At 43.4% G+C, this 23,955-nt stretch overlaps 1 protein-coding gene across 1 annotated transcript; it reads right to left on the bottom strand.

Moving 5' to 3' along the window:
- Positions 1-702: 702 nt before the first annotated feature.
- POLR3H (RNA polymerase III subunit H) lies at positions 703-23,736 on the bottom strand. The gene is made up of 7 exons (XM_040408216.1): positions 23,643-23,736; positions 17,693-17,821; positions 13,695-13,791; positions 9,992-10,078; positions 6,907-6,970; positions 4,518-4,719; positions 703-979 (listed from the first exon to the last, which is right to left on the bottom strand). Exons 2-7 carry the CDS (start codon positions 17,801-17,803, stop codon positions 926-928), a joined length of 615 nt encoding a protein of 204 aa, XP_040264150.1. The 5' UTR covers positions 17,804-17,821; positions 23,643-23,736; the 3' UTR covers positions 703-925.
- Between the last annotated feature and the right edge of the window lie 219 nt (positions 23,737-23,955).

Genomic DNA, 23,955 nt, shown 5'->3' with positions numbered 1-23,955 from the left:
CTTTTAGCGTATCATTGGGCTGGAGAGGCCAAACATTTTTTTTAGCTTGCTAATGAAATGATACCATACGGTAATATTGTACACAATTAGATGCCCTCAAAAAATTCATGTCAGTGTGGGGCGCTAGGTGTACATCATTGCTCACTGTGGATTCCACTGATGCACACACTAGTTTGCTTGCTCACCTGCAGAATAATCAGATTTCTACTGTATAAACACATGCATTAGACATCTGTACAATTTGTTATCTTTACTTCTTTGTTTAATTCACTCCCTTTACTTTCATGTACGGTATTATGTTTTGTGTGCCCTGCCCTAATGAAACTGTATCACTAAATATTTAATGTGTAAATGTTTTTTACATGTAATACTGAGCTGTGTGTGCAATAAAAAAAAAAAAAGAAGCTTTCCATAGCTTGTAAAAGAACGCTAAATATACAAAAATGTAATTCCTACACCGTTCACCTGATTTGGATGTAAATAATCTCAAATTAAAGCGCATCTTGTTTGTCTCATTTCAAATCCATTGTGGTGGTGTATAGAGCCAAAAAAGTTAGAATTGTGTCGATGTCCCAATATTTATGGACCTGACTGTACTTTGGTCATGTTAAAAAGGCATACATAGCATTGTGAACACAGAAAGTGGTCTTCCCAAAAAGGTAAATACAACAAAAACATAAAACATAAGCATTACTTACATAATTTTATGCTATTACACAATTTACAAGTGCCAGATTCCTTAATTCGCATACAAAACAGGTGAATAAAAAGGAATTCTTCTATAGAGTCCTCACAAGACTGTCTCTTGAGCACTCTCAATTGATAAGAATATTCGCAACTTTCTCAAAATAGTATAATCCACAAACCGCGATTCCATTTTGATGCATTTAAAAAAAGGTTTTCCCTGAAACAGACTCCTTTTTCTTCAGTTGTTAGTCCACCAGGAAAGAAGACCCAGACCAGGCTCACTTATGGAACCCTAATAGAATGAGAATAAGAATTATAAAAGGCGTTAACTTTCCAGATTTTAACCCTTTTGCCACAAGTGTATTTTCCTCCTGTGGTTGCTGGGACACTGTTCACACTTTTAACATGTACAAATAACCTAAACTGTAAAAATTAAAAAATTATACTAAATAGCCATTCCAATGTATTTTTGTTTGTATTGTATTTCTGTTGTTCCTAACAGCAGTCCATCTTTACTCATCGCCCTGGGGGGCATCACGTCACCCTTCCATTCCTCAATCACTATAATTAGCTGGACAATTCTGACCAGCCAATCACAGCATTTTAGTGGCTGAAAATGGAGGTGACTGTTGCTGTACAGGACGGCACCAATCGCCTTCATGTCACAGCCCCCAAGCACGTACTTGGTCGGTCTGTGCGAATGACCAAACTATGCAAAAGAGTCTATTTAAAAGAAACAGATGGCTAGGACCAGCATACAGAGCAGGGTTACAGCCATTTATACCCGACCGCTTCATTGGTTGTCCAGTGGAAATTGCTGGTGGCGACAAAAATCTGCCAAGTCCCTGCGTTACCTCCCTGCATCATCTCTCCTCCTTGGACGCCTTCCTGCCCCTTTTGCTGATCAGCGTTCTCTCTTTCTTTATATTTTGATACAAATGTTTCTTCGTAAAGGCTATAGAAACCTTTGTGGAACTTTTTTTTATTATTATTATGATAATTGCATTCTACTCATTTTGAGCTACAGTTGGTCTTTATTAAAAGATTGCAGCCTTGTTCTCTGTGCAGATGTCGGTCTCTGTGTATTTGCAGAGTAGCAGGCCTTTTGAGTCCCGTCAGATAGAAGACCTGACAGCGCATGTGTAACCCTTATCTCTGAATTCCTGACATGTCATGTGAATTAAGGGCTACACGGGAGCTGCCAGGGCTTCTGACAGGACTCACTGTGAACACAAGGCCAGCTACTCTGCAAATACACAGAGACTGACATATGTACAGAGAAAGGGGCTAAACATTTGAGAATTATTACCCTAACCATTCTGATTTTGTGGGCTGCTCAGGAATCCAGATGGTCATTGCAGGCCGCACAGAAATGGACTTGGTGAAAGTCTTTCTATGAGGATTTCATAAATGTAATGCGGACCAAAAATAACTTTTATGCCCAGCAGTTTTTCCCCCATAGATGCAACAGAGATGACAGTTTGGGGCCTTGTGCATATTGTCCTAGTAAGGAAGCCAAAAATTCGGTATTACTAAAGTGGGATTTTGTATAACAGTCCAATTTACTGCATGGTAATGAACCAGACTCACTTTGAAGCAACCTTAAAGTTTTTGCATTATGAAAATAACGCACTCGAGATGACCCCACATTTGACAGTCTATTCAAAATAAGGTCAGTCCGTGACCCTTTAAGCACAATATCTGCCCAAGAATACATCCCCCAAAAATGTATTTCCATTCACGGGTCCCTCATACATTTCAAAGGAAGACTTTAATTCTGCAAGCACCTGCCTACTAGGAAGGCATAGTATGGAATTCATATGTATAAGCTGTTTGAGAGTACCTCAAGGTACGCCCATATGTTTCAGGTTTATGAGGGGGAAAGAGAGTGTACTCAGTGCTGGACCAGAGTTACCACCTCTTTGTGGGTAACTTCTATGTCAATATCCCATTCTGTAGGCCACCTACACAAGTTGCGGAATACATATGGTTTTTCCACGCAGATGCCAGTCTGGAAAAACTGCAGCATAGTACAATACCTGTAAAGTGTATGAGACTACACAAATCTTATGTACACTTTGTGGATTGTTTCTGTGAAGAAATTCATCTGCATTGCGGATTTCCAAATCTGCAGCATGTCAATTATCTTTGCGGTTTTGGCGGCGGATTTCACCCTTTTCAATGGAAGGGTGAGATCTGCGGCAAAACCGCATCTGAACCACACCTGAATCTGCAATTGGATTGTGGTGCGGATATGTTACAGAAACACACACAAATCCACACGGAAATGTATGCGGATCTTGTTTGCCTTCACCCACATGTGCAGGTGGCTTTAGATGCCTCAGTTCATCTGCAACTTGTGGCACCATGTATAAAAATCTGAGAGGCCTACCTACAACACCAACTGCACAACCATTCAGAAGGGGCAAAAGGGCACTATGTAGTGAGAACATGTTACATCAGCGACCGTGTCAGTTGCAACCTCACTACTTCTATTAAGAATATTATTCATTGAACTACTAGTCTACCCTCCTCCTCCTTCTCTGTGTGCAGTTGCATAGCTGCTTCTAATTGCTAATTAGCTTCTGCTATAAATGCTGCATTGCCCCTCACTTCCTACCTGAGATAAGGTTCCTAATTTACCAGTGAAGGTGCGCTATTCGGATTGTCTGCCTGTGTACCCAAGTTCTATCTGTTTATTGACTCCGCTGCCTAACCTGACCTTAGCCTACGTACCATACTGACCATTTTGCTGCCAGCCCTGCCCTATTTTATGACATTAATAAATTAATTTATATTATTCTACGTGATCTCCAATTGTTCCGAGTGCCGGTTCAACTTTTTAACTATTTATATACTTAAGAACTAGGGGTGTTTCTTTGAACCTGAGCACCAGCTGTGGTTATCCAGAGTGAGCCATCTGTTCACCATTTATAGTTTTGGAACAGTGCCAGTGTAGTTGGCAGATGAGCTACAGGGGTCAGAGACAGTTATGAAGCATCAAGAGATCAGGCAATACTTAGTCAGTAAATGGGCAGAGGTCAAGGCAGGCAGAGTTTGTGCAGTTCTGTTAAGCTATATCTCGCTGATCCAACCCTATCAGTGTGTGGAGATTCCTTCTGTGGCGTCCCACAGCTTCACACTTCAGCCGCTCCACACTCCGGCGGCGTTGGTTTCGGTTTGCAGCGTCTCTCGGGATCTCGTCCCAGTTCTAGTGTTTTGCGGACATGTGAATGGACCCTAAACCTGTAATTGTGCCTGGAAAAATACCTAATAAAGAGACACAAGGTGCTTGTTCATTTCTGAGGCCTGTGTTTGAGTAGCACACTAGGACCACATATGAGATATTTCTAAAATCTCCAAAACCAGCGTAATAAAAGTTTGGTTGTGTTTAGTGCCAACACCTGCTGGGTTACAAAAAAAAGGTGCATGCAGGTATGAGATACATCATTGTCAGGGAAAGAGTTTACATAGCTGTGATGTTTATACTGATCTTTATATGTGTAGCATAAATCTGTAGTAGATGTGAATACATGACAATGTATGTTAATAGGGAAATGTGGCATCTTCTCCCCTTTTCAGCAGCTTCTAGGTCACCTGCAGGCTCTCTGCAAATACTCAGAAACCAACTCACACTCTGAAGACACCCATCTAATGTAAAACCATAAGTTAGACAGAAAGGAGGGAGAGGCAACTACCCGAACATGCACGCTGTTAGACAGAAGGGCACAGGAAAAAGTAAAATTGCCCAAAATAAGAAAGGGAATGAAAAGACAAAAACATCTCTACTGGTAACATTACTTTATTTGTCTTATGACCTCGCCTCTTACCACTAATGTGTATGGTGCTTCCTTGCGTTGTGTCTCCTCTGCAGCTGTGGATGACTCTGTAGTGCTTGGTCCAGTTGGAGAGGTGTCTATGAAGGTTTCATCAACGACACGGAACCGGATATCTTCACCTATATCCATGTACAGGTCATGAGCTCCTTCCTCCGTTTCATACTCCCATACCCAAACTTGTTCTGCCTCATCACTGGAGTAAAGGTGTAATGGACAAATAAAAGCTAACTTGTAAACATTTATGGTAAAGGGGTATATTTAGAATTAACACGTTCAGGACCTTGGACGAGAATGCTCGACCTAACTTGCAGGTACTTAACGCACTAGGACGTACAATTGATAAGAAATGAGCAACTTGTAATTCTCCTTCTCTAGTGCTGAGGAGATCAAAGCTGTGGATTAGCCTGCCCTTCCTCCTCAGCCGCAGAGTTTACCCCTTCAGTACTCCTCACACATCCATAGCCCTTCCTTAGTGCTATGTTTGGGGAGCTGTGTGACCAGTGAATGTCATTTACAAAATGATCTAAACATGAAGTAGACATATGGGAAATGTAAAGTAAACTATTTTAGGAGGTATTACTAATTGTTTTAAAAGCAGAGAAATAGAAATGTTGAAAATTATGAATTTTTCTAAATTTTTAGTAAATTAGAATTTTTTTTTATAAATAAAAATGAAATATTTTGACTCAAATTTACCACTGTCATGAAGTACAGTGTGTAACGAGAAAACAATCTCAGAATGGTTTGGATAAGTAAAAGCGTTCCAAAGTTATTACCATATAAAGGGACACGTCAGATTTGCAAAAAATGGCCAGGTCCTTAAGGTGTTACATGGGTTTTCTGTGATCATAAAAAACAGAGTAAATTTAAAAAAGGTCCCTGATGGTCATTGTTGACTTTCCAGCAGCGGTAACATGCTATACACAAATGTGACTTCTGCAGCCAATTACTTGTGGTCTACGACTTGTGCCCTACATGCTGCTGAGGCCAATGATTAGTTACAGTGTTAAGGTAGGCATACGGCATGTCACTGCAGCAAGAAAAATTAACAAAGACAGACAGGCAACACTGGAATGGGAGGAAATTTATCAGGTGAATAATGGTTTCTTATTTATTTTATGTCATTTCCTGGAAAACCCCTCTAAAGGGGTTGGGGACATGTCACTGTTGAAGCCAGTCATTGGCTGCATTTGTGTATGTGGCAATGTCCATACCCTGACTCGAAGACAACAAGCTGGGAACAGAAGGATGGAGGAACAGGAGCCAGGGACTGGACCGGTGGGGAACAGACAAGTATGAATCATTTGGATAGCTTCCCTTAAAAATAACCATTTCTGGAAAACCCCATTAACCAACTGCTGACCACCCATTGACTATAAACATCTGGGCGGTCAGCACTTGTCTGTTTAAGGATGTTTTTGTACATTCTTGCAGAGATAGCAATTGCACACAAATCATGCAGCTGCAGGAGCATCCTGCGTTCCCCATCACTGTATACACAGCGCTCAACGAGTGCTCTGTATACAGATCAGGAAGCTGCAATGCCGATTTCTGCTCCAGTCAAAGCAATCATATAATCGCTGCTAGGCAGGTAATTACTGGAGCTGCTTGGTATTAGCAGACCCAGATCAGTCTGCAGTGAGGCTTTATAGCCTTGTACAACCCTAAGGCCCCTTTCACACAAGCGAGTTTTCCACGCGGGTGCAATGCGTTCATGTCACGCATGAGCGTTGTTTTTCACGCATCACTTCTGCATGTTCTATATTCTGCGTTTTTCACGCAGCCCTGGCCCCACAGAAGTGAATAGGTCTGCAAAACGCATTGCATCCACAAGCAAGTGCGGGTGCGATGCGTTTTTCACTGATGGTTGCTGAGAGGTTGTTTGTAAACCTTCAGTTTTGCATCACGGCGTGAAAAACGCATCAAAATGCATTGCACCCGCGCGGAAAAAACTGAACGCAATCGCAGACAAAACTGACTGAACTTGCTTGCAAAATGGTGCGAGTTTCACTGAACGCACCCTGAACGCATCTGGACCTAATCCGTCACGCTCGCGTATTGGTGTCGGCCTCCAGAGCGGAATGATGACTGATCGGAGGCAAATTGATGCATTCTGAGCGGATCTTTTTCCATTCAGAATGCATTAGGGCAAAACTGATCCGTTTTGGACAGATTGTGAGAGCCCTGAACGGATCTCACAAAACGGAAAGCCAAAACGCCAGTGTGAAAGTAGCCTAAAACTGCATACTTATCTATACAAAGCATACTTACTATAGTAACAAAATGTTTGTATATCAACAATTATTCTCTAATATACCAAGATACATTGTTGTTGTTGAAAATAACTTTTAATAAAGCATTTGAAACATAAAAAGGATACAATTTAGCAGGCTGCTGCAAGGACTCAGGAGGTATAATGATATCATCAAAGAAGCCAAGAGATACTGAAGAGAAACCAGAGAAAATTATCATATGTCAAGTGAAACAACATGTGAATGGTTACCTCTACTTCCAACATTTCGGCAGGGAACACTAGGGCCCCAGTTGCATACAGTAACAGAATATCTGCAGCAAACAATCCAAACACAGTGGGGCAGATTTACTATTGAAAATGCATTTTTGGCGCATTTTTTGTCAAACAAAATGGTGTGCATGCTCTGCGTCACATTTACTGTTTTACACACTTTTCTAAGCTTGTTACGCCTCGTCCGACAAGAAGGGTGGCATTGTGGGGAAAGGGGGGCATGACAAATGCACCTCCGTGCAACTATGCTGACTTATAGGTGGCATAAACTTCGACTTCACACGGGCGAGAATTTTGTGCGGGTGCAATGAATGAGGTGAACGCATTGCACCCGCACTGAATCCGGACCCATTTACTTCAATAGGCCAGCAGTTCTAAAACTACAACTCCCAGAATCCTCCTTTCACTTCTATGGGAGTTACAAGAACAGCCGAGCAAATGTGAATGCTAGGAATTGTAGTTACAGAGCAGCTGCAGTGCTGAAGGTTGACCCCTGACCCCGGACTTATAGGATAGCTACCTTACATCTGGTTAAGAGCTCAATTACATACCCTCTTCCCCCGAATTTCAGGAGTGTTGCCTGGCCTATACTCTTTCACACGAGCGAGTATTCTGCGCGGATGCGATGCGTGAGTTGAACGCATTGCACCCGCACTGAATCCGGACCCATTCATTTCTATGGGGCTGTGCACATGAGCGGTGATTTTCACGCATCTCTTGTGCATTGCATGAAAATCGGAGCATGTTCTATATTGTGCGTTTTTCACGCAACGCAGGCCCCATAGAAGTGAATGGGGCTGCGTGAAAATCGCAAGCATCTGCAAGCAAGTGCGGATGCGGTGCGATTTACACACATGGTTGCTAGGTGACAATCGGGATGGGGACCCGATCTTTATTATTTTCCCTTATAACATGGTTATAAGAGAAAATAATAGCATTTTTAATAGTGAATGCTATTATATTCCCTTAAAACCATGTTATAAGGGAAAATAATAAAATCTACACAACACCGATCTCAAACCTGAACTTCTGTGAAGAAGTCCGGGTTCAGGTCTGGGTACCAAACATGCCGATTTTTCTCCAGTGTGCAAAACGCATTAAACCGCTTTGCACTCGCGCGGAAAAATCGTGCATTTTCCCACAACACCCGTGTGAACCCAGCCTTACTCTGTGTTTATAAATCAAAATCATCCGTGTCACGGCCACAACACGTGGGCAAATTTTCATACGACAGAACACGGACCAGGCGACTGCCAAACAACGGTCTCCAATGGTCTCCAGATCTGTGTTCCATGAGGAATGGACCAAAGTAGTGCATGGCCTGAATTTCTCTGGACCCATAGTCTGTACGACAAAAACCACAGGTGTGAACAGCACCACTTACAGACAGCACACAGGCAAAAAAACATGGCCATCTGAATAAGGTCTAAGGCTTAGTTCACAAAGATTTCTATTCAATTAGATTATCATCTAAAGGTGCTGTTAAGATTTCTCAAAGTGTGTGCCAAATGACGTACGTATGAGATAGCTGTCCTGTCTGACCCCGCTCTACACCTTAGCTCAGATGAGTATGCATGTCTTCTCAGTGTGGAAAGGGGAACAAGACACTGCCATAAACTTCTTCCAGGAGAAGAAAAGATGAGGCATGTAAAAATATGACAGTCTGGTCCTTCTTTCCTCTGACATCTGCCATCAGGAGAGTCAGGACACCCCAAAAGATCAGCCGCCAGTACAGACATCCATCTAATGTTTAGGGCCACTTTCTCTGCTGTTGTAATGTATATCATCAAGATATTACCATGCATCATCCAAAGATAACAAAAATAGTCAAAAGGTATCACTACATGACATTAGTGTTAAGCAAAGTGAGCTTCGGATACTTCATCAGAAGCAGCTTCATTCAAAACTTCAGAATAATACCGTACGGAGATTCGTCTCTGTACAGTATTAGAATGTATGGGCTCCGATGAGCTGAAGTTAGTCATTTGCCAAGTAGTGCGTGGCTTCGTTGAATAACTCCAGTAGTTGATTTTTAAAGTGAAAAACCACTTTAAAACTTGAAACCGTACCTGGTTTCGGTTTAGAGGTACCAGTCGGAACCAAAGCAAAGTTTGGTTTCAAGTTTTAAAGTGGTTTTCCACTTTAAAAATCAACGACTGAAGGTAATCAACAAAGCCACGTGCGACTTGGCAAATAACTACTGTAACTTCAGTTCATCGGGGCCCAAACATTGTAATACGTACATCTCCCTACAGTATTATTCCGAAGTTTTTAAACGAAGTGACTTCGGATGAAGCATCCGAAGCTCACTTCGCTAGCCTTAACACCATATGGTATCATCGAAGGAGCTCTCTGAGGTTATAAATGGTTATAGCTAGCATGCGACTATCGGTGGGGGCCCGAAATTCTAATAGAAATTAATGAAGCAGCCGCACACACGTGCCCAACCAGTCGCTGCATTCATTTCAGGGGGTCTGTGGATAGGGGATAACTTAATTTAACCGGAATACCCCTTTAAATTAAGAGTCAAAACACCTGAGTCTGTACAAAAAAGCGCAACAGAAAAGATGTGTAAGGGGGGATACTTTTCTGATGTTTAGTTATTGATGGCAAAGCCATAGTAGTAGTCAGTTTGCTCAATTACCATCTTTATTTAATATGCCTACATAGGTCATTCATTAAATTTTGACACATGTTGTCCTTTGTACATGGAATATTTGATGCCTGTGTATTTAAAATAATAATCCAGGACATGAATCACACTGGTAGGAAGAGTAGATTTTTGAATATTTTTGGAACATTTGTTTTGCTAGTCAGCCAGGTCCTAATTATTCACCCCAGTCAAATGTGTGTTCTTGGCCACAAGAAGATCACTCAATTGAAGACATTACAGAACTCCTCATCCATCATTTACTGCATAAAGATAATCTGTCACACTTACCATGAACTCCTTCAGGGCTACAGCCTTTAATTTTTCCCATTAGGATCTCATCAAGAAAAGGGTGGAAGACAACATATCGGAAATGGACTAAAAAGCAATAAAAGACCATGACAGCACGAAATACAGTGGAGCAATTTATCAAAACGACTTGAAAAGGAAAACTAGATGATCTGCCAGTGTCTGTTTTCTCTCCATGGTTCCTCTACCTCTGTGTGAGTGATCTGCAGGATATCTCCAAATCAAGGGATCTAAGACAGGATGCCAAAAGCAGAGAGGGGGGAAAAGAAAGCAGGCTTGAGTGCAGCACGTTGCCTGCTGAGGAAGACTGTGGCGATTGGTGAACATACAGACTGTGCTTTTCTAGGGACTGAATGTTTTAAATAGAGTCCATATGAGAGCTCCAAGGTCCATCATTTGGATGGTTCTAAAAAAAAAAAAAAAAAAAGAAGGAAAGAAAGAAATGTGATCTGACTGGTTCTAAAAAAAAAAAAAGGGAGAAATGTGATCTGACTGGTAGCAGCTCCTCTTATTTTTTGCATTTAGTTTGAAAATCCCCTCAATGTGACTACAGAACACCAAATCATTACTTAAAAGGGGTTGTCCTCATCCTGACCCAGGCAGCCACTCTGAGATGAGCATGTCATGCTGTATTGCGCAGGGCAAGGGCTTTTTTGTTTACAAACTTACAATGCTAGGTAGAGGCTTCGCTGTGATGTCACCAGCACTAATGGGAAGGCCTTAGCGCTGCCCTAGCCTGTTTAACAGGCTAGGGCAGCAGTGAAGTCCACCCATTACTGCCGGTGACGTCACCAGAAACACGGTACGTCACCGGATCTGATGAAAAAGTAACCATAATAGAAGAAATAAAGGAATTGTGTGTTAAAGGGGTTGTGGCAATCCCTATTCAAAGGATAGAGGATAAGAGACTGATGGGAAATTCAACCACTGGCACGCCCATCAATTTTGAGAAGGGAGGTCCTGTTTCTCCCTGTATGACTGAACCACTGGTCGAGCCTCTGCGCTGACCCTCCATTCGTATCTAGGGCCTGCCAAAGAAAAGTTGAGTACTGTGCTCAGGCATCTCTGGAAATCCCATAGAGATAAACAGAGCATCAGCGAGCATGCTTGTTCTTGGTTGGGGTCCCAGTTTTATCTGCTTATCCTGTGGAGAGGGGGGTCAATTTAATATTTGGCACAACTCCTTCATGTTAACTACTAAAAAGCAGAAACAAGCAACTAAGGAGACTAATAAATACACAAAATAACCTGTGGTGAATTGTATTCTGCCTGTAAACTATCGGCTGTTCCTGTTGCTTCAAGCTTGTAAGCATCTTACTTAAAAACGAAACACATATTGCAAAGCTATATACGGCCACACAGCAGAGGTCCCCAGTCTTTGTAGGTCACGAGTCACTCATATACTAAAATTAGGTGTTAGGCTAATTGGAAAAAATAAAAAAGGGAAAATGTAGCGTTAGCTGCCTGTGAAATGGTCTTGACTCCAGTATCAAGTTGCAATAGAGCGGTAGACGTGGCTTGGTAAATCATTAGTCAGAGCAACAGTCCAAGATTGGAAATTATGTTTTATTTTTCTATTCAGTTGCTGTAGTCATCTTGACAAAGGTAGCAATAGGAAATGGGTTACATTAATGGTCAATTTTAACTAGTTTCTTAGCAGATGATAAACTCATCACCTGCAGTCATCGTCCACATCAACGATAGTTGGGAGGAGAGGTTAGGGTACCTTCACCTGTCGGATCCGGCAATCTGTATGCAAACGGATACCATTTGTAGACGGATCCGTCTCTCCGGTTGTCAGCCGGAAAAATTGTATTTACATTTTTCACATTATTAAAAGGTCTGCGCATGCGCAGACCGCTAAACCGGATCCGTTTTTCCGGAACACTTGGGGCCGGACCCGGCATTAATGCATTTCAATGGATAATAATGCTGGCAAGTGTTCCCGGAATTTTGGACAGAGAAAATACCACAGCATTCTGTGGTATTTTCTCCATCCAAAAACCTTACAGTTACTGAACTGTAGACATCCTGATGATACTGAACGGATTGCTCTCCATTCAGAATGCATTAGGATAAAACTAATCAGTTTTTTTTCCGGTATTGAGCCCCTAGGACGGAACTCAATACCGGAAAAGTTTAACGCAAGTGTGAAAGTACCCCGTAGAAGTTAAATACATTCCCTACAACTACTCTTTCCAGCCTGTCTTGCAGTCCCACTACAAAACACTGCTTGAACCAAATATGACAAAAATGCTCAAGGCAAAAGTTTTCCTGGAGCAGAAAATGATTCCGCTCACCTGTCTGGTGCACAAGAGGAAATCAGGTTATGAGTAAGGAACAAGACAAATTCCGAAACGCGTCAACCAGCTCTTCATGCTACACTCCTGAATTGCTGTCACTGGACTATGCTGAGTTTTGATTTTATGCAAGTTTTCAAATAAAAAGGATGTTTTTAAAAGCTGACATGGTGCTGGGATCGTCGCTTTTAGGCCATCATCAGGGCAGATCCCTTTAACTTAGGACATAAGGCTGAATTCACATCACAGTTTCATTTTGCGTTTGTATGGATCCTGTAAAAAAAAAAAAAAAAAAAAAACAAAGCACACAAACACGGATCCTGTTATGCACCTTTTGCATTCATTTGAGACATTTCCATCTGAGATCTGTTTTTTTAGATGCCAAAAAAGTCTCGAATGCAGTACTTTTTTTTTTTCCATCTAAAAAAAACGTATCTCAGACGGAGATGGTAAAAACAGATGCAAAATGTCTATAATGGATGCACAAGATCTTTTTTTTTTTTTTTACAGGATCCTGTTTTTTTTCCTGTTCTTCTGACAGATCAGAATAATGCAAAATGAAACTGTGATGCGAATCCAGCCTACAAGAAGCGCTAAAGAAAAGAAGGCAGAAAATACTGAACTAGTCGAGGGGCTCTTCAACCTCCTGTCAGGGGCACAGTTACAAAGCACCTAGTATGGCAATTTAGCACATGGACGTAACCAGGCCACTTTAGATAATAGCTCCTGCTATCCAGGGAATGCTTTCTAGCTATGCTGGAAATGGGAGTTAGGATGCCACTCATCGGGGACAGCAGGAGCACCAACTGATTTTCATCTTTGTTACTTGCCCTAGGTTAATTGTTCTGTCCTGGAGACAGATTCTCAGTAAGTGGTAAGACAGAAGACTGAGGGAGACTTGCCAATGGGAACCTAGCTTATACTTGTTGGGGTATACCGGACGTATTCCTAGAAATCTGCAGTCTTTGATTAGTACTATTGTAGAGTCCATGTTCCTTTAAGGCCTCATGCACACAGCAATATGTATTTTGCAGTCCGCAAATTACAGATCTACAAAATACGGATATAAACCGTGCGGATACCGCTTTTTTTGCAGGACCAATAGTAGAAATTCCTATTCTTGTCTATAATCTGCGGGAGGGACACACGGATGCTGAGAGCATGCAGATGACATCCATGTGCTGTCCGTTTTTGCGGTCTCAAAGAAATGAATGAGTCTGCATTTGAAAAGCAAAAAATGTGGATCGCGGACTAAAAATATGGGTGTGCGCACATAGCCTAATAGACATAGGGATTGGCTGGGTTCACATCTGTGCTGAATAATAACATGTTGCTGCAACCAAACACTTTGAAAATACAGCACAAGACTAAGATCCAGGACTAACCTTTGGTGTGAGAAGCTCCATCACCAGGAAAAATGTAGGAGTCCTCCAGCTTTGTGATGTCATACAGGCAAATGCAGAGGCCCACGTTGTACACCACCTGGTTGAAAAGAGTAGATCATGAATTCTGTTATTCTGTTGTTAGGGTCAAATCACACACAGTATTTTGCACGTTGGCGATTTTAGTGGCGTTGGTTTTTGGTGCCTTTTTTGCTGTAAAAACTCCAGCTACAAATGGTAGCTGTGGGTCTATGGGAATTTTTAAAAAAAGGTGCTTGTGTTAGAAAGTTTTTTTTTTTTTTTCTTTTAAAGCTTTTGGGTGTTTTTCTGCCATTTTTCACATGTCCTTCTCTTTAAAGGGGAAAAAAAGGTAGGGGGGAAAAAGAAAAAAAAAAAAACACATGGTTCACATAGTTGCAAAGAAAGCCCCCCCCCCCCCCGTCCCCGTCCCCGTCCCCACAAAAACTGCACAACCATTTAACATTTCCTTAGGTGATCCTTAAAAAAAAAAAAAACCTACACAGGTTTATGGGGTTTTGTCCCTATGGCGTTGTCTATGTGGCAAAACTAACCTGTGCCCTTCATTCTCTGGGACAGTACAATTACAATGACACCACATACGTAGAGGTTTAATATGTTTAAATTCTGTGGGGGGGGGGGGGGAATAATCTTTACATCACCATATTCTGACCCCCATAAATTTTTTATATTTATGTCTACTGACCTGCGTGGGGGCTTATTTTTGCGGGACAATCTGTAGTTGTTATTGATACCATTTTGGAGTGTGTGTGTCTTTTTGATCACATTTTATAAAATTTTTGCGGGTAAGAGAAGTGCTGAAAAAATGGCGAATCAGCCATTTTGATACTTTTTTCCCCCATTATGCCCTTCACCGTATTGGAAAAATATTTAGATATTTTAATAGTACGGAGTTTTCAGGCATGATGATGCCCATGATGTTTATATTTTTTATTATTTTTTAGTGATGAGTGAAGCGAGCCTCAGATGCTACACCCAAAGTCGCTTTGCTCAAAACTTCGAATTAATACTGTATACAGATCCGTCTCCGTACAGTATTAAAATGTATGGGCTCTAATGAGACGAAGTCAGTTATTCGCGCGTGACTTTGTTGAATAACCTTGGTAGTTGATATTTAAAACTTGAAACCGAACTTGAAAACTCACTGAAGCAGAGTTAGGTTTCAAGTTTTAAAGTGGTTTTCCACTTTAAAAATCAACAACCAAAGTCAACATCAAAGTCACGCGCGACATAGCGAATAACAGAGGCCTTACATCATGGACTCGGCTCTTTGAAATCCTGCGACAGCTCACGTCAGTGCCGGGCCTGGGCATGCGCTGTACACTGCCCAATGCCAGGGCCCGGCATGGACATGAGCTGTCGCAGGATTTCAGAGAGCAGAGTCCATGATATAAGGGCACTGGGCTGGCTTACATTGAAACATGGGAGGAGCGATAATGGCATTCTCATGAGAACATGGGCACTTGCATTCGGAGAGGAACGTCCCTGGGCATTTGCAGCTCATTTGCATATATCTTCAAACTTTTCTTTATTCAACATCAAATATACACCCCAGTGCAGGGCAGGAAGAACAACTCCCCATAAATCCAGGGGACTCATTAGGCCTCATGCACACGTAGGTCCGTGATCCGTTTTTTCTTCCGTGGGTCTTCCTTGATTTTTGGAGGATCCACGGACATGAAGGAAAAAATCGTTTTGGTGTCCGCCTGGCCGTGCGGAGCCAAATCAGATCCGTCTTGATTTACAATGCAAGTCAATGGGGACGGATCCGTTTGACGTTGACACAATATGGTGCAATTGCAATCGGATCCGTCCCTCATTGACTTTCAATGTAAAGTCAGGAGTCCCTATTCTACCATTAGATCAGAGTTTTCTCCAATCCGATGGTATATTTTAACTTGAAGTGTCCCCATCACCATGGGAACGCCTCTATGGTAGAATATACCTGAGGGGTTAATTGTGCGTATCATAGCCCCCTGTAAGAGATCAGGTGCTGCCAGGCAGGAGGGGGCACACCTTCCTCCCTCCCCAGTTTTAAATTCATTGGTGGCCAGTGGGCCCCCCCCCTCCCTCCCCTGTATTACTGTACATTCATTGGTGGCCAGTGGGCCCCCCTCCCTCCCCTGTATTACTGTACATACATTGGTGGCCAGTGCTGCCCCCCCTCCCTCCCCCTTTTAATTAAAATCCCCCCCCTATCATTGGTGGCAGCGGAGAGTTCCGATCGGAGCCCCAGTTTAATCGCTGGGGCTCCGATCGGTAGCCATGGCAACCAGATCGCTACTGCAGTCCTGGTTGCCATGGTTACTTAGCAATTTTAGAAGCATTATACTTACCTTTGCTGTCTGTGACCGGCCGGGCGCTCCTCCTACTGGTAAGTGAAAGGTCTGTGCGGCGCATTGCTTATAGCACAGACCTTTCACTTACCAGTAGGAGGAGCGCCCGGCCGGTCACAGACAGCGAAGGCAAGTATAATGCTTCTAAAAATTGCTAAGTAACCATGGCAACCAGGACTGCAGTAGCGCCCTGGTTGCCATGGTTACCGATCGGAGCCCCAGCGATTAAACTGGGACTCCGATCGGAACTCTCTTCTGCCACCAATGATAGGGGGGGGGGGGGAAATTTTAATTAGGAGGGGGGGCCGCACTGGCCACCAATGAATGTACAGTAATACAGGGGAGGGAGGGGGGGCCGCAATGGCCACCAATGAATGTAATACGGAGGAGGGAGGGAGGTGGGGCACACTGGCCACCAATGAATGTACAGTAATACAGGGGAGGGAGGGGGGGCCGCACTGGCCACCAATGAATGTACAGTAATACAGGTGAGGGAGGGGGGGCCGCACTGGCCACCAATGAATGTACAGTAATACAGGTGAGGGAGGGGGCGCCGCACTGGCCACCAATGAATGTACAGTAATACAGGTGAGGGAGGGGGCGCCGCACTGGCCACCAATGAATGTACAGTAATACAGGGGAGGGAGGGGGCGCCGCACTGACAACCAATGAATGTACAGTAATACAGGGGAGGGAGGGGGGCCGCACTGGCCACCAATGAATGTACAGTAATACAGGGGAGGGAGGGGGGGGGGCCGCACTGGCCACCAATGAATGTAATACGGAGGAGGGAGGGAGGTGGGGCACACTGGCCACCAATGAATTTAAAACTGGGGAGGGAGGGGGGTGTGCCCCCTCCTGCCTGGCAGCACCTGATCTCTTACAGGGGGCTATGATACGCACAATTAACCCCTTAGGTGCGGCACATGAGGGGTTAATTGTGCGGATCACAGCCCCCTGTAAGAGATCGGGTGCTGCCAGGCAGCAGTCATCAGCAGGGGGCAGTCATGTACACAGTTCTTAGTATATTCTAACTAGAAGCGTCCCCATCACTATGGGAACACCTCTGTGTTGGAATAAACTGTCGGATCTGAGTTTTCACAAAGTGAAAACTCAGCTCTGAAAAAGCTTTCTGCGATCCGTCTGTGTGAAAGTAGCCTACGGCCACGGATCACGGACGCCAATCTTGTGTGCATCCGTGTTTTTTCACGGACCCATTGACTTGAATGGGTCCGTGAACCGTTGTCCGTCAAAAAAATAGGACAGGTCCGATTTTTTGGATGGACAGGAAACACTGATCACGGCCGCGGATGAACAACGGTGCATTTTCCGAGTTTTCAACGGACCCATTGAAAGTCAATGGGTCCGCAGAAAATCACGGAAAACGGAACAACGGCCACGGATGCACATAACGGTCATGTATATGAGGCCTAACTAAGATTCTGCTGAATTCTCTAATTACTCCTACTATCCACGTGACACAAAACTATTTTTTGTACTGAAGGAGAACAGAGGAGTCACATAATAAATCACTTTTTCACATGTTTTACAAATTGAACATGAATTCTGATGATAGAAGACCATCTTATGACACTTCTCGACAATTCACCTTGAAGTATACCTCACCTTATTGGCCAATTTCTTGTTTAGTTCTTCAGCAATTGAGTCATTTAATTTGCGTTCAAATTGCCATGGAGTCGTCCGCACAGTGTCCACCATCTCTACCAGGACAAACATGGTGGAAGCTGACCAGGACTGCAAATATAGAAAAAAATATGCAGAACCTATTAAAATCTTTCAGTTAAGAAACACATATAATTAGTTCACATTCACACTTTGCTGATATCTAATAACTGCAATTTCATATATCACATTCAGGACACCACAAGATGTTCTGTTTCTGCTGGAGTATGGATGATCAGCACCCTGAAGTAAGCAAAACATAGTATCCTCTTTGCTGAATACTGCCATGTCGCCCTCAGATACTGTATGCCCCCCTTGGTCCCTTTACCACAATGGGGCACACCACATTCCTCTACCTCTAGTTATAATGATTAACATCATGTAGGTTGCCCCAAACTATATACAGATCTATTTATTTAAATTTTTATGTCTTTACACACATCTGGCGCCCCAGTATTCCTTCACTTCCCTCTATTTCGAGTTCCACCTACATCATCCATTCAACCTTCCAGCTCATCTGGATGACCAAGGAGATGGTGGTGCCTCTACCCGCACCAGAAGACTTGCTGCAGATTGCTGCTGGTTTTCCAGATGCCTGTGAATGATGCCAATTTCTACAATTACGAACAGTGGGGGAGATTTATCAAACTGGTGTAAAGTAGAACTGGCTTAGTTGCCCGTAGCAACCAATCAGATTCCACCTTTCATTTTTCATAGCTGGTTGACAGCAATTACCAGTTATTGATTGTGGATATTAGAGCCTATGGAAGCACTGTTGATGTTGGCATCTTCAGGTCTTCTTAACGACCAGCTGAACCCAGACATACTCCCATTTTCACCCCTCTGGCCCCCCTGATATGAGCATCGGAGCATTTAATGCTCCGAAGTTCTCCCTTGTCCTGCGCTGGATCGAACAGCCTTTTTTGTTTATATTTTTAACACTACTAGGCGGAGACTTCAGTTTTACAGGCTAGGGCAACGCTAAAGCCCTACTATTAGTGCCGGTGATGTCATCTGGATCACTGCTGGGCGGAAGCACCCGATCTCCTAAAAAAGCCTTTGCCCTGCGTGATTCAGCGCAGGGCAAAGGAGACCATCAGAGCATATCTGTTACTTATGATCCACAAATTGTTGACAAAGTAGGACGTACACTACACTGTGCGCATATCCTATGTTTTCTATATAGTTTCCCCCAGACATACCACCTTTACATCCACTGCACTGTTATACCAGAATGGTAGTTCAGTTTGTATACATACATCTTAATTATATTCAGGCCATCCTTTTTTGGAGGTGGAAACAGCAGACAGCATTCTTCTGTTTGCTCTTCATGCCATCTAATAAAGGTTCCTTTTTGCAATCACCCCTACCATGACAGTACCTTACAAATCACCCAAATAAACACACCACAAGCATTTAAAAGTGGCAAATATTTTATTACAACAAAAAAAAAAAAATCAACTTGGTGATGCACCAAAATAAAAAAATAAACTATTCACCTCAGTGGCAATGGCGACGTTTCGGCTCTGCACTAGAGCCTTTCTCAAGCCTTGAGAAAGGCTCTAGTGCAGAGCCGAAATGTTGCCATTGCCACTGAGGTGAATAAAGAGTTGTTGTTGTTGTTTTTTAAATTTCTTTGGAGTGCTGCCTTTTTCCTACTTATTATTGTGGGATTGGCTTTTCCCAGCAGACCGTGCACCCACACACACACTCACCTAAAGAATTATTAGGAACACCATACTAATACGGTGTTGGACCCCCTTTTGCCTTCAGAACTGCCTTAATTCTACGTGGCATTGATTCAACAAGGTGCTGATAGCATTCTTTAGAAATGTTGGCCCATATTGATAGGATAGCATCTTGCAGTTGATGGAGATTTGAGGGAAGCACATCCAGGGCACGAAGCTCCCGTTCCACCACATCCCAAAGATGCTCTATTGGGTTGAGATCTGGTGACTGTGGGAGCCATTTTAGTACAGTGAACTCATCGTCATGTTCAAGAAACCAATTTGAAATGATTCGAGCTTTGTGACATGGTGCATTATCCTGCTGGAAGTAGCCATCAGAGGATGGATACATGTTCTCATTCTCTTTACGCCAAATTCGGACTCTACCATTTGAATGTCTCAACAGAAATCGAGACTCATCAGACCAGGCAACATTTTTCCAGTCTTCAACAGTCCAATTTTGGTGAGCTCGTGCAAATTGTAGCTTCTTTTTCCTATTTGTAGTGGAGATGAGTGGTACCCGGTGGGGTCTTCTGCTGTTGTAGCCCATCCGCCTCAAGGTTGTGCGTGTTGTGGCTTCACAAATGCTTTGCTGCATACCTCGGTTGTAACGAGTGGTTATTTCAGTCAACGTTGCTCTTCTATCAGCTTGAATCAGTCGGCCCATTCTCCTCTGACCTCTAGCATCCACAAGGCATTTTTGCCCACAGGACTGCCGCATACTGGATGTTTTTCCCTTTTCACACCATTCTTTGTAAACCCTAGAAATGGTTGTGCGTGAAAATTCCAGTAACTGAGCAGATTGTGAAATACTCAGACCGGCCCGTCTGGCACCAACAACCATGCCACGCTCAAAATTGCTTAAATCACCTTTCTTTCCCATTCTGACATTCAGTTTGGAGTTCAGGAGATTGTCTTGACCAGGACTACACCCTTAAATGCATTGAAGCAACTGCCATGTGATTGGTTGACTAGATAATTGCATTAATGAGAAATAGAACAGGTGTTCCTAATAATTCTTTTAGGTGAGAATACAATAATATATATATATATTTTTATATATATTTTAGCTGCTATTGGATTGAAATGCCAAGGGGAGTTGGCACTAAACTTACCTCTGAACATTCCCGGTAGAGGTTTTTCCCCACAAAGGTTGTTGATTGTCTGAACAGACTGGATCGATGTTGGCGCTTAGACTACACTTAATGGTGTCAGCTGGTGATGACCAAAATGTCCTGTTTGAGATGCAGGTGGAGTATACAGCCTGAGCGCAGATCTTTATGGCCCGTACAGATGTCCCAGAAAATGGGAAGGTGGCACATGATGGGGCCAAACCTGTGGTTCTGACTGTAAAGGAAGGGGAGACAAATCCATCCACCAATACTGCCGGCGTGGAGCAGATGCAGTTAAAAATAATACCTGATCTTGCTGTTTCTGCCACAGCCTGTAGCATGGAGGATGGATAGTTCGGTGGAACAAATGCCTCCAATACAGTCATAGCCACCATTTGGGCTCGATACCGTAATGCCTCAGGGATCCAGCGTAAGACAGGTGAAAAATCCTAAGGAGGCCTCCTTCAAACCCTCTTAAAGAACTCTTCTCAAGATACTCCAGCACCCACTTGTTAATCCGTCCTTGGTAGCATCCTCAACAACTACTAATGGTGGTTGTGTGTGGCACTTCCTACAAGGGGTAGGACTTTGGGAGGAGCTCTCGGTGGATGGAGTCGCTGGCTCCTCTGTGATATTTGTATGGTGCCCTGGAACCTCCAAATTGTTGTCCACAACTTCCCCATCTCTTTATCCATATGATGGCCTGGTGGATCCACCGGTAACTTATCACTTAACTTGGGTTTGGGAAAAAAAAAAAAATACAAAATAAGGAAAATTAAGATCATAATGCAATGATGCCCCCCCTTCAAACCTCCCCAACCACTATGGGACACTGGCACTATGGTACACACCAAAGAGGCCTTTGCTGTTACTATAATAAGGCCAGATTTAACCCCCATCAAAAAAAAAAAAAAAAAGGAGAGAAAATACTTATGAGGAGTATTCATCACGGAGTTCAAAAACTATAACTGCCGTGCATATATGTATGGTCTTTGCTTCAAGGGGGAGTTACCACTCCGGCTTCCATGCTCCCGTAGATGTTTCTTCTATTGGTTGCGGCACGATGTCTACCTTGCCTTCAAAACTTTAATAGCAACAACAAAAAATAATTACTAAAAACACTAAAAAAAAAAAAGGTGGTAATGCCAATGCGATCACATTATGGGTTTAGCGGCCAAAACGTAACAGTTGCACAAGATAAAAGAAAAAAAAGGAGGGGTTATACTAAGACAATAGGGTCATCCGTGCAAAAGTTGGGGATGGCTATACTTACCAAGCAGCTCTTGTGACTGGATTCCTTTGCTCCAATCTGCTGGGAACATTTTATGCCCAATTTCATCTCAGTCAACATCCTTTCTTTGGCAGTCATGGTTCGTCACAGGAACTTTCCCAGATCGCCGGACACTCCTCGACCCTCAGAATAAGCCTCTTCACATCCACATTCATGGCACGCTGCAAGCCTCTGATTCCTCTTCAGATTCTCTTAGGGATGTGATCTGAGAGACAGCGTGGTTGTGCCAGTTTTGTGGAGCCAAGAACCACATTTCCAAACTGCAAGGTCTATTACCACGAAATGCCACACATTCAGTTTTGGTTCTCGGCTGTGCAGTACAACCATATCGTCTGAATATAAAAGGCTGCGTGCACTTGATGCGGATTACACGGGAGTCAGACCACTGCCGATCTGATAATGAGGACATATCCCTTGGATCCTTTTTCAAAAACACTTTTTTTATTTTATTTTTTTGCAGCCAGATGTTACAACGGGAAACAATGTGGCCCAGATTTTCTACTACATCTGCATCTGTCTTAAAAACAGCACTATTTGGTGCAACTAAAGTTTCTATACTGACTTGTGAGTCCGGCCTAAGCCCTGCTCCGTTTTTTAACATCACGGTTTATTTTTCTGTTCTTCTGATCCATCAGAAGACCAGAAAAATGCAAGCCGGACTTCAGATCTCTGGCGGAAAAGGCTCAAACAGAAGCAAAATGTGCACAACTAAGCATAACGAATGCTTAAAATACAGAAGATTTTCTGTTCTTCTGACAGATTAGAAAAACGGTGATGTGAACTCGGCCTTAGATGGAAACAAGTGGAGCTTTACTGATAAGGGACCTAACCTAATATGCTTCATTTTGGGCCAAAAATGCATCGCAATCCTGGCATAAAATTCTGTCTCAAAGTAAGCCAACCAATAGTTGGTATGGAGTCAGAGACAAGTGTCTATCCCTGCACCAGATGTATTATCCTGCCTGAGCCCTGTGATACATCTGGTGCAGGTCTAGACAGTACGCCATCTATAGTGAATCCACACATAGCGTGCAGTAACTTTCCTTGTACTGATGGCAGCATAGCTTATGTTTGTCGATCCTCATGCAGCGCAGCATACAAAAGTCTGTCACCGTTTCCCACGCCACAAGGCCAGCGCCACACTGCGGCACAAGAACTGTTGCAAAGCCACGCTATTCATTTCCCTGGAGCTACGTCTTTATGCGTCAGTATGTGCATACTTGGCCATTTTAACCGTTAGCAGGCGGGAGACAGCTGAGTGTTGTCAGGTTATGGACACGCCTCTTTTCCTAAAAGATCCCACCCACTTTTTTGGCACATCACGCCCCTTCAGAACAGGTATGGGCGCCAGGCCTACATCTAATGCTGCAGGGTCCTGGTGCCACATACAGGTCATGCTGTGCTGCTTTGTGGGAGAAACCAGCCCTCCATGCCCTGCTCCAGAGATGTGCCAGCTCTTCCCAGAGCCTTCAGCGGTGGGGAGTACATGAGACCTGTCTGCACAATGGCTGGGTGCCCACCTAGAACAGGAAAGAAGAAACCTGATTGGTTGCCAAGGGCAATTACTCCACTTTTACTCTCCACCCATTTAATACATCTCTGAAAATCTCTTCTCAATAAATAATGGGGGCAACGACAGTTCCTAAAACGTTCCCATACACACACCAATGGGAGAAATACTATTTCTAACTATACAGCCTTTATAAGCTGCTGGACCACCACTAGCATTACACATGGAGCCATGACAAGTGACGCTTCCATACCTGCAACCGGCAAGACTCCAACCACACGTGTGCTTCATGTAGAATCGTAGATGATAGAACCTAGCAGGTGAAGGACCTTACATGACGTCATGACCATGTGAGCCGTCACGTGAGGGGAGGAGTCTGACTGCGCTGGAGTCGTGTGGGAGGCGGCTAGAGCTGTGTGGAGGGGGTTGTGTCTATAATAAATGTGGCGCATGTACACTCGCGTGCAGCACACCCCTCCTGTGTTATATGTGCGGAAGTGAGTGTGTGCAGCGCTCTACCATCTTTTCTGCTATGCACACGTCACCAAGGCAAAATAGATATTGGG

Source organism: Bufo bufo, chromosome 9, assembly GCF_905171765.1.
Source record: "Bufo bufo chromosome 9, aBufBuf1.1, whole genome shotgun sequence".
Lineage (NCBI taxonomy): Eukaryota > Metazoa > Chordata > Amphibia > Anura > Bufonidae > Bufo > Bufo bufo.
The sequence above is the reverse complement of the archived record's forward strand: the minus strand, read 5'-3'. Positions and strand labels throughout refer to the sequence as shown.